General features: G+C 40.4%; 1 protein-coding gene across 5 annotated transcripts in view; it reads right to left on the bottom strand.

Annotated features, from left to right (window-relative positions):
- The window catches only part of pitpnm2 (phosphatidylinositol transfer protein, membrane-associated 2), a 79563-nt gene that overhangs the window by 21148 nt on the left and 42450 nt on the right, over nucleotides 1-15965 (bottom strand). For all 5 annotated transcript variants that reach the window (XM_075455259.1, XM_075455255.1, XM_075455256.1 and 2 more), the window contains exons 3-9: nucleotides 12668-12882; nucleotides 7342-7463; nucleotides 6722-6955; nucleotides 4223-4561; nucleotides 3073-3168; nucleotides 1823-1927; nucleotides 707-771 (exon numbers count right to left, since the gene is read on the bottom strand). In XM_075455259.1, the coding sequence (XP_075311374.1) occupies nucleotides 707-771; nucleotides 1823-1927; nucleotides 3073-3168; nucleotides 4223-4561; nucleotides 6722-6955; nucleotides 7342-7463; nucleotides 12668-12882 (1176 nt within the window). The remainder of the gene's footprint in view (nucleotides 1-706; nucleotides 772-1822; nucleotides 1928-3072; nucleotides 3169-4222; nucleotides 4562-6721; nucleotides 6956-7341; nucleotides 7464-12667; nucleotides 12883-15965) is intronic.

Genomic DNA, 15965 nt, shown 5'->3' with positions numbered 1-15965 from the left:
TGGGAATAGACCAATCAGAGCAATCTGAGCTAATTAACCCTCTGGGGTCTGAGCCCATTAATGATGTCATGCGATCTGATCACGCCGGCGTGATCATAGACCTCAGAGGGTTAAGGAGGAGGTTTATCTTAAAGCAAATGTACAACATTTGTAGCTGTACAAGGTGTATAATTTGCATGGTTGCATGGTTTTTGCAACAATTGCTTATTCTATTAAAAAACAAAAAAACATAATAAGCATTAAACTTCCTAAAGACTCAGTTTCTCAAACATGTTATTTTGTCTGACCAATCGCCCTAAATGCAAAGATGTTCAGGTTTGTGAAGCCAGAAAAAGATCATTTCACAGTTACAAAGTGACTTTTATCTCAAATTTTACCAGTTTACACAGCTATCTATAACAATGCATCAGGTATTTTAACCTTACATGATGTTGGAAATTCTCAAGTAAACTTTAAGGAGTTGAATATATTAAAAACTGGGCCGTATATGAAGCCTCTGCTTGCCACATTTCTCTAGAAACCCTAATAAACAGCCTTTTCAGGGTACTGCAGTTGAAGAATGAAGCCTTGCTCTTCTGCCTCTGATGAAATACTGTAAGCTGAATACTTATTGAAAACTAATTTAGGAGGAGCATTGTCTGCAAGCTTTTAATCAAGGGTGTAAGAAAGACAGGAATGTAATGAGAAAATAGTGAAGCAACAGTACCTCCATCTGCGTCTCCTCATTGCTCATGACTGTATAGTCCCCGCTCGACTCCTGATACAAAGTTTCTGTGAAACCATAAATCATCCACTCAGTCACTGATATTTAAAGGACAGAACATATTTCTTGAACTGTACAGGTAAGTCCTGTGGTCATTTGTTTCAATGAACAAGATGTGAAGCTGCTGTCTTGAGCCTTTTTCCTTCTTATTTTTACAGCCTTTCTTTAAATTTGTATACATTTTTCAGCCATTGTTCAAGACATAACTATTTGGAGTCCATCTTTCTACAGAGAGAAAGATTATTCACAAGTGGAAAACATTCAGGACAGCTGTCAATCTTCCCAGGAGTGGACATCCCAGCAAGTTCACCCCAAGGTCAAAAACCCAAAGAGCTACATCTCAGACTCTACAGGCCTCAGTTAGCATGTTAGATGTTAAAGTTCATGACAGCACAATTAAAAAAACAACTACGGCTTGTTTGGAAGGGTTGCAAGAAAGCCTCTTCTCTCTAAATAGAACATGGCAGCACAGCTTAGGTTTGCAAAGTTACATCTGAACAAACCACAAGACTTCTGGAACAATGTCCTTTGGACAGACCAGACCAAAGTGGAGATGTTTGGTCATAATGCACAGCAGCACGTTTGGAGAAAACCAAACACAGCATATCAGCACAAACACCTCATACCAACTGTCAAGCACGGTGGTGGAGGGCTGATGATTTGGGCTTGTTCTGCAGTCACAGGACCTGGACACCTTGCAGTCAGTGAGTCCACCATGAACTGCTCTGTATACCAAAGTATTCTAGAGTCAAATGTGAGGCCATCTGTCTGACAGCTAAAGCTTGGCTGAAACTGGGTCATCAACAGGACAATGATCCCAAACACAGCAGCAGATCTACAACAGAATGTCTGAAAAAGAGAAGAATCAAGGTGCTGCAATGGTCCAGTCAAAGTCCAGACCTCAACCTGACTGAGATGCTGTGGCGGGACCTTAAGAGAGCTGTGCATAAACCAATGCTGCAAACCTCAATGAGCCGAAGCAACGTTGGAAAGAAGTGTGGGCCAAAGTTCCTCCACAACCATGTGGGAGACTGTATCAACTCTGGGAGTTTCACTTACCTTGTCCTTCATCCACTTCCATTGTTCCTATTTTGTCCATGAGATCATTAGAGCTCCACTTGGTGATTTCCTTGGCGAACATGTCCTCGTTATCAGAGAAGTCCTCTGCAAAACAAATAGAAGGGCTCCAATGTGATCACTGTAAACTTTTGATGACTCCTGTTTATAAAACTGCTTAAAAGAGGCAAATCATGATTTATAATTCTCAAAAAGATGGCTTCTGTCCCATCAAGTGTCCAAAACGTTTTTTTCTTAAAGGCCATTTTAGATGTTTTGATTTGTATCCATCGCATTTGTATCCAACAGCATCAGGGAAACATCTGATCAGGCCAAAAAAATAAAAATCATTCAGCAGCAAAACATCAAGCCCAAATATCCACTCAGGGTCATAAAAATCTAACCAAGACAAACAAGGAGTTCTGCATCTGATGGTGTGAGCCCCAACAGAATCCAGGTGTTAATATCATGAACAACAGCTGGACAACCAACCAGAAGAGTACCTTAAAAAGATGCCCACAAATTTACTTAAAAAATTAAATGATTGCATTTATAGTTAGAGGATGACTGTCTAATTTTTGTGCCTACTCTTTTTAAGACTTATCTGATAATAAAACAACACAGAAGCTTATAACGGGTCATCATTTTCAAATCTTTTTAGGAATAACACAAGTCAGTAACCTACAAAGGCAGAAATCAGAAACTACAGATAAGTTTAAGAACTGTTTCAATTTAAAAACCAGTTTGATAACTTTTATGAAAAAAAACTCCAGTAACTAAACTGACTTGTGGCAGGACTCTACATATCATTTGTCTTCACTGTTGTTACTTTAACTTTCTGTGAATAATAAGTTGAATTTGGGAGAGGTTGGAGCATCAGAGTAGATCCCTTAGTTTCAGAAAACAGGCCAGAGACACAAAGAATTAGCTTTAAATGAGGCATCCTGTTTTATAAGAGGACACGTTTCCAACGTACACGCTACAAAAATAAAATGATTATGAATATTAACAACAGGTCTGAACTCAGTTTTGACCCAACTTTGATTCTTCTAAGTGCATCTATTTATAAAATTAAAGCTCTTTTAACTACGAGGCTAAATGTTAACATTACGAGAACAAATTGAACAAAAGGTTTGACCTTAAAGTGAAACATTGAGGATAAATCTGTGACATAACTCCAGCTGCACATGTTTAGGATTCATAATAAAGTCAGTGGGTTTTCAGTTGTTTTTAATGTGTTGTAATGATTGTACCGTGAGCATCAAAGAACTCATCGTCTGTGCTGTCGTCTGAGTCCCGGGCGATGCTCTGCATCCTCCACTCTGAAATGCTCTGATGGGATGGACTCGCTGCAAACACACAAAGCCATTGATTAGCTCTTATCTTAGTGAGACACTCTGATCAAATTATACCCTGAAGTTAATGTGTAAACAAGATATCAAATCCAGGAAATCCACACAGTTATGGGAAAATATAATGTACACCCTCCTTCTGTTCTGACGTTTTACATATCGGAGACATAATAACAAATCATCTGGTTCTCACCAGGTTTTAAAATGAGGTAAATACAACCTGAACCATGAACACATGACATATTACACCGTCATTATTTTTTGAACAGTAACTGAGTACAAACACCTCATATCAACTGTCAAGCACGGTGGTGGAGGGCTGATGATTTGGGCTTGTTTTGCAGACCTCAACCTGACCGAAATGCTGTGGTGTATTAAAGCAATACAATGTAACTTCTCAAAAAGCCCATTATGGAGCTCCCCCTACAGGCTTGGAGGTAATGTACGGTTACACTGTCGTAAATACAACACCCTTTCGCTTTCACGTTTCACGTTTGTTGACGAACCGGCGAGGAGTCAGAAGGTGCAAGCTATGTCGACCGAGAAGGTAAGAGTAATCAAATGTACCTGGGAGCGTGAGAGGGGTCTATTTGTTTTTGCGGTAGGTGTGCCAGAAAGCAAGTCGAAGTACTTCCGCTCAGCTCCCGGGCCGGTCCAGCAAAGTTACATAGCGCAGTTTTTCCAACTCAGACCCCCGAAGGGCATAGGAGACAGGCCAATCGTAATATTAAAACTCATTCTAGCCGCACAATTTTTTTCAAGCTGTTATTTTAAGGTGGAAATGTTACATAGTAATACTTTAAGAGAGCTGTGCATAAACCAATGCTGCAAACCTCAATGAACTGAAGCAGCTTTGGAAAGAAGAGTGGGCCAAAGTTCCTCCAAAACCATGTGAGAGGCTGATAACATCATACAGAAAACCATTACATCAAGTTACTGCTGCTAAAGGTGGTTTTACAAGCTGTTGGATCATGGGGTTCACTTAGTTTTTCCTACATGGCTTCTGCATTTTAACTGTAATCGAAGCACTAGACTAAAAAGTTTTCCTCACCTCCTCTCTTTGATGACCTGTTGGACGATCTGGAGGATGTTGACCATTGCTTGGTGAGCTCGCCTCGTGTCTCCAGTGAATCTCCGAGCTTCCCTCGCGCTCCCTCGACCTCTGCAGCTGACCCCGCTGTGTCTACTCCCTGATCCTGGTCCTGGTTGGTGGAGTTTCCATTTGCCTCCGCTCCACCCTCCTCAATGAGGCTGTATTGAGCCATCTTCTTGGCTAAAGCCAGCTGGGTCTCCAGCTCCAGCTGCCGGATGTCCTCGATGGTCAGACCGTACCACTCGTCCTGCCAGCACCACGCCTGCCGGTGGGCTCGCACCATCACTTTACGCAGGCCTGCAACAACAGTTTACCGCATATTATCCCATTTAGGTGGGAAAAAAGGCTCCTGTAGCATACATGTTGAAAAGTACATAAATGAAGCTAATCAACCATAACAAGGTCAATTTTCCCCCCAAACTCCAAAATCTGCCAGCAGGTTTAAAAAGCCAACTTTATCTCTTAAATGAGAAAAAAATGATCAAATTATCATCATTCATCTCAGCCTACAAGTGTAAAATCGAGAAAAAAGTCTATTGAATGAACAATATGTGACGTACATTTCAATCAGGGAAAAAAATAACCAAATTAAAGCTTTAATTTAAAGATTTATCTTTCAGCTTTTATCCTCAATGTTTCAGCTTCATTATTCAGTTTTCCAACACGATTCCTGGCTTTTAACCTCCAGCCTTAAGTGCTTCACAGTATCCATTTCTCATTTTATGGAAATTACAACCAGTTTCTGTTTCAGCTTACATTTTCCTTGGTCGAGTCCATTTTTTTAAGCTTTTGAAGACATTTTCAGGTGAAGTTATTAAATTAAACTGAAACTGCAGCACTTTGGCTGCGAAATTATTATTATTATTTTTAAATTAGCAGCGGAAGCAAGTTGCGAGTGCTACTTAGACACCACAGCAAGAAATGTAGATATTTAAAGCATTTTTTATGTTTTAGTGATGATTTTGAAGTCATAAATGTTAGTTTTAAATCTTTAAAAGTCAGCTGAAACAGCCTTTGGAGTAATCGACCGCTGTTTTCGGCTACATAAACATTTTCTTTGGCTTACACGTCTCTAATAAAGATGCCTCAGAGTCAAAGTCAAACAGCATAATCGGTCTTTGACTCAAGTAGGAGTTGTGTTGATCCCTCATCTTTGAATTTAACCTGCTCCAGGGCAGGTTATACACACAGGTGATACAACCTGTTGAGAAGCAAACAATTTCATGATAATGAAAATCCAGAGCCGAACCTAAAGTTACCTCGCTAAGGCACTAGCTCTGCTTCATAGTGCAGGCCCCAGGAGGGAGATTCAGTCTCTTTTAGCTTTGTTTTTCATCTCCACCAACTCCTGAAAGAAATACTTTGCTCTTGGCAATTTTACCACTTATATAGTAACAGCTACTTTAAATTTTTTTTATAAATATTTAGCTTAAATATTATAGATTGTGTAAATCAAACTGATCTCATGTGTCAAAGCTGACTTCATTTAAATTGATGTGTTCTTTTTATGAGCTAAATGAGCCCTGCGGGGTAATAAAACCCTAAGTCTCTTATTAATGATTAATCATCATGTTTAAAAAATTCCAACTTGGCCATAAAACTAAACTTAGCAAACAGAGTACGCCGATATATATACTGCATAATCCAGTGAAAATAAACACAAGCTCATAAAGAAATTCACAAAGCTTGAAAGATTCTGCACATGTGAAATCCAAGGACAAGACGAAAGCAATTTGCAATCTAAGCAGTGTGTTAGAGTTGTGATAAACTCAGGGCTGACAGAGACGAAGAGGCAAAGAAAAACAAAGAAAAAAAAACATTAAAAAGTCAGTGAGAGGCCGATGTGGCTGCAATGGGACTGTCAGAGAGGAAAACATCATTTGTGCTTGAACACGTGTTGATTAGAGGACCGAGTCAGAATGGCATGAAGATGGAGCAGCTGCTGCTTCATTAGTCTGGAAGTAAACGCTGTGAGGAGGCAAGCTGAGGGCTGTGGGAGTGTATAAACAGTGTCAGATCACAGCAATGAAACAGAAGCAGCCCAACAACTGGCAGGAAATTAATTCAGCGAGCTGCTTTATCTCAGAGAGCCAGACGCCTCTCAGAAACTCTCTGCACCTCCTCTGCGAGGTAGCGTCGGCATTTTTAAGTCTGCCTCCACCTACTTTTCAGCAGATTCATCTCAAACCTTTATTTTTTTAAACAGTGAAAGTCACAAATACCCCCAAGTTTTTTGGATCATCACTTGTGTTTGCAAGTTTCACTGCTGCCTCTAAGTGTGATTACCAATGAGTACATTGGTGATATTGTCATGAAGTTGAAGACCCAAATGGGAGAAGCAGCAGTCCGGAGGATTTCCTAAATTTTTGAGGGTGTTCACCTACATTTTGGGGGTTATATTTCAGGACTTGACTCACAGATTAGGTTGAACTCTGTCACACCACCTCCCAAACCTACCCACATCGTGTATGAATCGTTCGATCTTGGACTGCATGCCCCAGTATCTGAACTCCACTTTGCAGAGTTTGTAGGCACACATGACGGCACTCTGACTGGGATTCTGGTTGATATCCTCGATCCAGTCCTCTGACAAAGGACCCCGCTTGGTTTTGACTGACTGATACAGTTTTGGGTCTTCTTCCACGAGGTACTCATGAGGAGGGATGTAGTCCTTGACGATATCTATGGGGTCTACAAGGGGAAGAGAGACAGAGTGGAATGTTAAAATAAAGCAGATCCGAGCCACGGGTATGAGCAGCTGCCTCAAGAAAAGATTGTGATTTTTGTGTGTGCGTGTCTTTTATGCAATCAGTCCCTGCAGGAACATGTCGGCAGCAGACTCCGCATTTTTCTGCTCCCCAGTGAATGTTAGTATGCAGAGGCTCAACACAAGCTCTTACACTCCACGGCTTGTATCCCTCTGCATCACACTGCTGGCATTTTCACTGCAAATGACGGCGTGCAAATTTGATTCCTGCTTATGAGATGACAACCGACCAGAGCATCCCAAAGGCACAATTCAAGAGTAATGATGCAGCGAGCACGTGCACAGATAGATAAATGCAAGATAAACTTACCAACAGCCCTCTGTCTCTTCTCAGCAGAAGACAGACCGAAGACATCCGCTTGGTTTCCAGTGTCTGGTTTATAGTACGTTTCAATGTCTATAGAGAATTTCTCTACAAAGGGACAGGTATACCTGAGACACAGGAAACAGTTTATTAGACTGGAACAGAAATGAAAACTTAAAGGATTTCAATGTCCCTTATGAATCTTAACAATAACCCTGTTAACTTAAAGTTAAGTAATTGTGATAAGAATTTGAGTTATTTTTCCACTATCAGCCTCTTGACCAGGCATGTCACCAGACACTTTTTACCGGGACATGCGCCCCTGTAAGCATACATTGTGCCCCTGTAAAAATTCCCATATACATCCTTCAGACTACGCTAAGACCGATGTGCCAAGGAAGAATAACATAGGCAAGATTTTCATTATTTCAACCAGTAACTTACTTTCGCCTTCACAGGTCTACCAAAGAGTGAAGTGAAGAGGTTGTATTCGCAGGCATTGGGTGCACCTGTGCATGTTCAGCGAATAGACCGTGTGTGACGCGTAGCGCGCAAAATCAGAGTTGGAAGGCAAAATACTGCGACCCGGACATCATATCTATCAGCGGATACTAGCCCACACATTTTGCCGATTGAAGCATAGTAGGCTGTATGAACCACTACACATTGATGGATTGCCGTCATCGTGGTCATGGACATAAGGAAATTCTTACAGAGGAAAGTCAGGGTCAGAGAAGCAACAAGGAGAACTGAACATGAAGTGGATGCAGGTGAGAGATTTATTTTCTCTGTTGTGTCGACGCCCACGCCTACCCATAGGCCACTGTAATTTCTCACGCCAAATACACAACGTTTGCGTGTAGGCTTAAACAGTGTCTGGTTCCATGGCAGATGAAAAAGGTGAGACAATATCCTATTCTGCCTATTATAGCCTATTTACTAAACTATCTTGGGCATTATAAATGGGTAAAAAGTGGGTAGGCTAGTTTAAAAGGCTACTCAATCAGGGGAATAACTTATCAGACCATATCAGGGACTCTTAATTTAAGATTTTGACTTTTTATTTTGCAATATTCCCTCTTGTAGAAGTATTTATTGACTGTGCTACAGTAAGATTAAAACATATTCAGTACCTGGACTGAAATATTGTTCATTATTTTGTATCCGTTTGATCTGTTGAAAATTGTAACACTGTGCATACTGTGTTTTTTAGTAATATTACCTTTTGTAAAAGGCTTACTTATGTTTGATGAGCTACAGAAGGAGGAATTGAAAAGCTAAATGGCTGAACTCAAAAATGTTTTTATTTGCTTAGATAGCCTATAGCCCTGTTAAACCTGTTGAAGTTCATGCAAATTTGAATAAATGTTCTTATACATCCAGTACAGGCTCATTTTCTGTATACAGTAAGGCTGTTGGTGGTGGTGTTCTGGCTGGGGGCCCGTGCCCCTGTACAGCTGTATGCCCAGCAACATCACTGCTCTTGATTGTAATAATTTGCACTTTTTCAACCCAGCTTCCCCAGAACATGTGTACAGGTACGTTTGTCCGCATTACCAAAATGTAAAAGTGTCCACATTTGTGCTTGTGACTTCTGAGAGGTCAATGTATCCCTCTTTCTTTTTCCCAGTTCACAAGATGACCAGAAGCTTGAACCCTGAATGTGTATGCAACAATGATGTGCATTTTTCTAAGTGTAACATCTAAACCCAATTAAAATTCTTACATATAAAGCTCTTAATGACAAATTTTCCCAACAGAGCACTTTGCTCTCAGACTGCAGGTTAACTCGTGGTTCCCAGAGTTTCTAAAAGTAAAATGGGAGGCAGAGCCTTCAGCTATCAGACCCCTCTCTGTGGAACCAGCTGACAGTTTGGGTTCAGGAAGCAGACAACCTCTCTACCTTTATTCAGTTTATTTTTCACAATGACATTTATCTTTGGCCAATCAAGTACTGGAAGAGAATTGAGTAGGTGATAGTTTAACAGGCTAAAAGGCCTTTTAAAAGTTATTTTTCAGACAAGAAGTTACAAAAAAGGTCTGTTAAGACATTTATATGAAAGACAGAAAAAAGTGGAAAATATATTCGGTATCTTCTACGGGCTCTTGGCAAAATCTTTAAATTTAACACCGGTATCGGTATTGTCCCACAATTTCACAATCAGTGCATCCCAAATTAAAGACGTATTCTGAGATAATTTATTCTAGTGTGCAGAATGTATGTTCTTTACATCTTGAGCTTGCAGTGTCCTTCTCCCTTCCTTCTTTCCTTGAAGTGTTTGTGAGCAAGTCAACTGTGTCTAGCCAGTTACAAGACGTGATGGAACGGTGACGTACGCATTGAGATGCGAAAGCATGAGCATTCACATGTGGGGAAACGCAACAGGACGTTGAACATGGATGCGGTGACATATACAGTGCCTTGCGAAAGTATTCGGCCCCCTTGACCTTTTCAACCTTTTGCCACATTTCAGGCTTCAAACATAAAGATATAAAATTTAAACTTTTTGTGAAGAATCAACAACAAGTGGGACACAATCGTGAAGTGGAATGAAATTTATTGGATGTGTCAAACTTTTTTAACAAATAAAAAACTGAAAAGTGGGGCGTGCAACATTATTCTGCCCCTTTACTTTCAGAGCAGCAAACTCACTCCAGAAGTTCAGTGAGGATCTCTGAATGATCCAATGTTGTCCCAAATGACTGATGATGATAAATAGAATCCACCTGTGTGTAATCAAGTCTCCGTATAAATGCACCTGCTCTGTGATAGTCTCAGGGTTCTGTTCAAAGCGCAGAGAGCATCATGAAGACCAAGGAACACACCAGGCAGGTCCGAGATACTGTTGTGGAGAAGTTTAAAGCCGGATTTGGATCCAAAAAGATTTCCCAAGCTTTAAACATCCCAAGGAGCACTGTGCAAGCAATCATATTGAAATGGAAGGCCCATGATCACTCTGGATGAACTGCAGAGATCTACAGCTGAGGTGGGAGAGTCTGTCCATAGGACAACAATCAGTCGTACACTGCACAAATCTGGCCTTTATGGAAGAGTGGCAAGAAGAAAGCCATTTCTCAAAGATATCCATAAAAAGTCTCGTTTAAAGTTTGTCACAAGCCACCTGGGAGACACACCAAACATGTGGAAGAAGGCGCTCTGGTCAGATGAAACCAAAATCCGAACTGTTTGGCCACAATGCAAAACGATATGTTTGGGGTAAAAGCAACACAGCTCATATCCCTGAACACACCATCCCCACTGTCAAACATGGTGGTGGCAGCATCATGGTTTGGGCCTGCTTTTCGTCAGCAGGGACAGGGAGGATGGTCAAAATTGATGGGAAGATGGATGGGGCCAAATACAGGACCATTCTGGAAGAAAACCTGTTGGAGTCTGCAAGAGACCTGAGACTGGGACGGAGATTTGTCTTCCAACAAGACAATGATCCAAAACATAAAGCCAAATCTACAATGGAATGCTTCACAAATAAACGTATCCAGGTGTTGGAATGGCCAAGTCAAAGTCCAGACCTGAATCCAATCGAGATTCTGTGGAAAGAGCTGAAGACTGCTGTTCACAAACGCTCTCCATCCAACCTCACTGAGCTCGAGCTGTTTTGCAAGGAAGAATGGGCAAGAATTTCAGTCTCTCGATGTGCAAAACTGATAGAGACATACGCCAAGCGACTTGCAGCTGTAATTGCAGCAAAAGGCGGCGCTACAAAGTATTAACGCAAGGGCGCCAAATAATATTGCACGCCCCACTTCTCAGTTTTTTATTTGTTAAAAAAGTTTGACACATCCAATAAATTTCATCCCACTTCACAATTTTGTCCCACTTGTTGTTGATTCTTCACAAAAAAAAATAATTTTATATCTTTATGTTTGAAGCCTGAAATGTGGCAAAAGGTTGAAAAGTTCAAGGGGGGCAAATACTTTCGCAAGGCACTGTATAAGCAGAGTTTCTGTGGGGATCTGACTGAAGACTCCAAAATTGAACATTTACGGTGTTTTCTTCAATGTGAACCTGCAACATTTTTGCAATGTACAACATGGCTAATACACATTCTGTTGTGTGATGGCATTGATTTTTTTTCCTCAATTTAGGTCAAACATGACTGGATATTTTGAACTGTTGAACAGACTTTAATTTTCTAAAGGGGTGTGTCAGGAGTGAAAAAAGAAATATCCTAGAACGATACAGGAAATAAAAAAAATTGCATCAGAAGCACATCTGGCCTCAAGCTCCACTTTTAACCATCATATCAACCATATCTTAGTGACCAAAGATGGGTAAGAGCAGGAACCAAACGGAACCATATATTTTAATTTAGCAACTTAGAGGTGCAAATTAGCTATGGAAACCATTTTTAAAGACAAAAACGTGTTTATTTGTGCTTTAAAGCTGGGCATTTCAACTCATTTTAAAGCTAGTCTGAAGCAAAAGTTCTCAGGAGAAACAGCAGCGGCATTTTTATTCACTGTGAAGCAAATTTACAGTAATTTTCTGAAAAGCTGCAAAAAAGAAATGTGAACTCCATGAACTGGGATGAAGAGATTAAATTATGGCATGGCCATGAAAGGTAACACCTTTTCACAGAGAGTTTGCAGAGAGTTACAGATGTTTAAACACACAGAGAAGAAGAAAAAAACAGATGCTTATAGAGGACTACAGTTGTTAGCTATTAGCTGAAAACAGCCTTTACTCTCCCTGATCCAAACTTGACAACAACAGCTGAAAATAATAGTATACAGCTTCATCTGAAGGGATGTCCAAAATACAGCAAAGTGTTGGCTTTATTTCTCCCTCAGAGGTTGCAGAAATGAAGCACATTTCCACATCTGTATAATAACATGTGGCTGGCTTGTGACTGAAGAGAGTCAACAGTATAAAGTCAAATCTAATATACGAGACCCAAACTTCATGCCTCTAAAAGCACGTAAAAGCCTGCTGGGCTGACGAGGTATCTGCACCGGCTGGTTTACAAGAATAAAGTCCGAAGGAGGATTTATTGTAAGAAACTGGCAGCAAATAAATGTGCGACCATTCAGCTGAAATTGTTCCAAATAATGAAAAAAATGTTTCCAATCAGCAGGTGAACCTCATTTCATTGTTTAGATTTATGATTCTAGGAGCCATTTAATAAAAACTATTAACAACATTTTATGACTACGAGGTCAGTGTTTCCACTTTAGATGATTCCTGCTGCCTAAAATCCCTTTGATATATGCGGATGCGTTCGCACCAGGCAGAAGCTTTAGAAGTGGGGCAGGGGTGGTGCTATATGGATGTGTCATGAGTCATTTTGTGTTTTGTATGATGTCACCTCACCGGGTTCGCGTATAAGGATAAGCGTTCCAGGACTCCTCTTCCACTCGAAGGGCAGCTTGAGGCAGAATGGCACAGAACCAGGACGGGATGTGTTTCCCAATGTGATAGACCTTGTGAGTGTACTGACCCGAGCCTCCGGGGCCATCCTCATAAGGCTTGTTCTCCAGGATCTCCACGCCGCTGCCCTCGCCGCAACTCTCCTCTCTGCTCTTTTTCTGCCGAATTTCAACACAGCAGGAGGAGGAAGATGAAGAGGAGGAAGGAAATGCGCATATTCATCAGAAAGTAAAATAAAACAACTTGAGAGAGTCTTTGTCTGAGTGGTGTTCAGCATTTTTTTTTTTAACTGGATTATCTCAACCGGGGATAATTGTGTCACATTTCCCTCAAAAATCTGGAAATAATTAGAAACTTTAAAGTTGAGAAACATTTATAAAGACGATCTTTAAACTCATTAAAAGGAAATAATTCAGGTGCTGCTCTTTTTCTGGGTAAACTCTGGGTAAACCTCACCTGGTTAAAGGCTCAGATGTCCAAAAATGAGTTAGGACCAGTTATTTTTCACATTATCGAGGCTTCTGAATCCCCCACAAATGTTGCCACACTCGATATCCAACAGCTTTTGGACAAATATTGATAAAATGTTTGTACAATTAAGTTGTCAGAGCAAAAGGTTTGAATGGAAATAGGTCATTTACATAGAGGGTAAAAGCACTGGGGAATTTGGGGCTCTAAACACGCCAACTATATGTCTTTTATTCTACTGATTTTGCACCCTCTGGACACATTTGTGGTAAAATAAAAATATTGATGTATGGATGATTTAATAGCAGTTTTTTTGTGCGTGTACATGTTTGCCACAAAGGTTTCCAGAGGGTAGTAAATTTGAGGAGGGTATAAGGGTTAAGCACCAAATGTCCAGTTGACGTGAGGATTTGACGTACACACATGCACTTCAATGTAATACAAGTGAAAGAGAGGCAGTGGGAAGGTTTAAAAATCACATTCAACTTCCCAGTTTGGAACATTTGTAGCTAATAAGGTGCGAATAAGTTTGTAAGGCTTGTTTTACATTTGACAAAGCTGTCCATAAAGGAGGTGAAAACAGAAAGTGTGTCTGTTTTCCTTTAAGTTAAACCCCTGCTACCCTTGCAAAGCACTCCTGTCGGTCTGTCAGGTGTTGTCAGAGCAGGTCATCACATCACAGCGTGGAAGGACGATGAGGCAAACACAAAGTGATGAGGCGGAATGAAAAACGGCTACAAAATGGAAAAAGAAACCTCTTACTCAGACTCCTAAAAAGCAACCGTTTCAAATCCTCCCAGTTCCTCCAGGGTTCGTTGGTCAGTCAATAACTTAAGTTTTTCGCTTGTTTTCTGCTTCCAACAGCAGATCCCACGGCAACCGCGCAGGCCTCCACCCGCCCACCATCACAGTCCACATATGAGGCTCTTTGGATGTTTGACGGTTCCTTCACCACTCCACACTACGCCATCTTCATTTTCTTGACAAATTTATCTGATCATCCCATTTCTGTAAGTTAGAGGTTTTCTGGAGGCGTTTGTTTCGTGGACAGTAGGCACCGACACCTCTTCACCTGCCTCTTGAAGCCAAACGTACAGACGTTTGTCTTCATTATTTTGAGACTTCCTCAGTCACCAGCAGGAGAGGTTATCCTTGGCCTTCTAGGCTATGACTACTGAGCTCACTCGTGCAGTTTTTCTTCTTAATGACCTTCCTGACAGTTGCTTCTGGTAATTCAAAGAGCTAATTGATGTCTCCATCTCGTCTCTTCAGTTTCATAATGTCCTCAGACTTTCTGAGGATGTGAGAAGTAGCAACAGCAACTGCTCTAACAAAATAAATAAATAAATAAATCGACTTTCTGTGTTCACCTCTGAGAGGTCAAATGTCTTTAAGAACAAAGATGAAGTACAGCTGCCTTTATTCAAGCTCTTAGAGAGTCTTTTGCCCCGCCCCGGGTTTGGAGAGTTTCTGGGTTTCCCTCCTGGACTTATTGTGCCCCTGACCCGATCTCAGATAAGCGGAAGATAATGATAGATGGATAAAAAGGCATCCATCTTAAGCAGATTAAAACATACACATTATATTAATAACTGGTCTCTACATGAAGCTGTGCACCACTCTGATCAGCACTGTGTTGAATCCCATGTAGTCGGATCATATCTTCATGTTTCTGTCATGGCTCCAGCTTTTAAAACTTTCTTTATAGCTGCGTTTGAATAAAGCTCAAAACTTGATCACATTTTAACTACTTATTTTATCTGATTTTATCTATTGTTCTTATTTCTTTCTTTTTTGTTTAAAATTTAAATCATGCCTTTTATTTCTACTGTTTTAATGTCTCTGTAAAGCACTTTGAATCGCCTTGTAGTTGAATTGTGCTATACAAATAAACTTGCCTTGCCTTATACCCTTTATTTATTCAATATTTAACTTAATGTTGCTTTTGTTTGAACAATGTAAACGCTTCATTGTTAACTTATAAATGTTCAGAATTTTTGCACATCGCATAACAGAGGAAGACATTTCTCTGCGTTTACTTCTACTTTATACTTATAATTCAGTAATCTAATCATGCTTTTCTAAAGTAAGCTCCTTAACCCAGGCTTTTTACTCAACACAGAGTATTTACTGAGCTGTAGCCGTACTTTTACCGAAGCAATGAACCCTAATGAACCCTCTTATTTCTCTGAAATAATCCAACCACTGTCAGGAGTTTAATTACTACTGATGAGTTTAGAGGTAAAAAACTGGTTTCCCTTTCTGCCCAGCATATGACTTCCTCCAACAAGCGTCAGCAGATGGTTCGAGCCACAGATCCTGCAAGACCGAGTGGTGCATTAAGCCCGTTGCTCCACAGAAGGAGTCCGGGATTACAGTGTATAAACCTACATCTCCTTAAGAGGCTCTCCATTAGATTGTTGCCATCTGGGCTGTAGCACATGCAAAAATACATGCTCATATCCATGATATTAAACCTCTCCCGGCTCTGATATGAGACAAACTGTCTGCCAAACATGATGACAAAAGATTTATCGTGACATTAATTACTTTATCAGTTTGCAGTTTGATAGGAGGTTAATGTATCAGGTGAAAGTGTTGAATGTTCTCCATTTGTCTGCTTTCAAAAAAGTGAAAAATATGACACTTTACTTCAGTTTTATGTCACTGTAAATAAATATCATAGAGAACCCGGACTGTCGCTCAGTATTAGAAGAACTACTTGGATCTTTTAGGCAAGTAAAAATACAAATACAGCAATATGCACAAGATA

Source organism: Odontesthes bonariensis, chromosome 22 (assembly GCF_027942865.1).
Source record: "Odontesthes bonariensis isolate fOdoBon6 chromosome 22, fOdoBon6.hap1, whole genome shotgun sequence".
Lineage (NCBI taxonomy): Eukaryota > Metazoa > Chordata > Actinopteri > Atheriniformes > Atherinopsidae > Odontesthes > Odontesthes bonariensis.
Note: the sequence above shows the minus strand (reverse complement) of the source record. Positions and strands in the feature narration are given on the sequence as shown.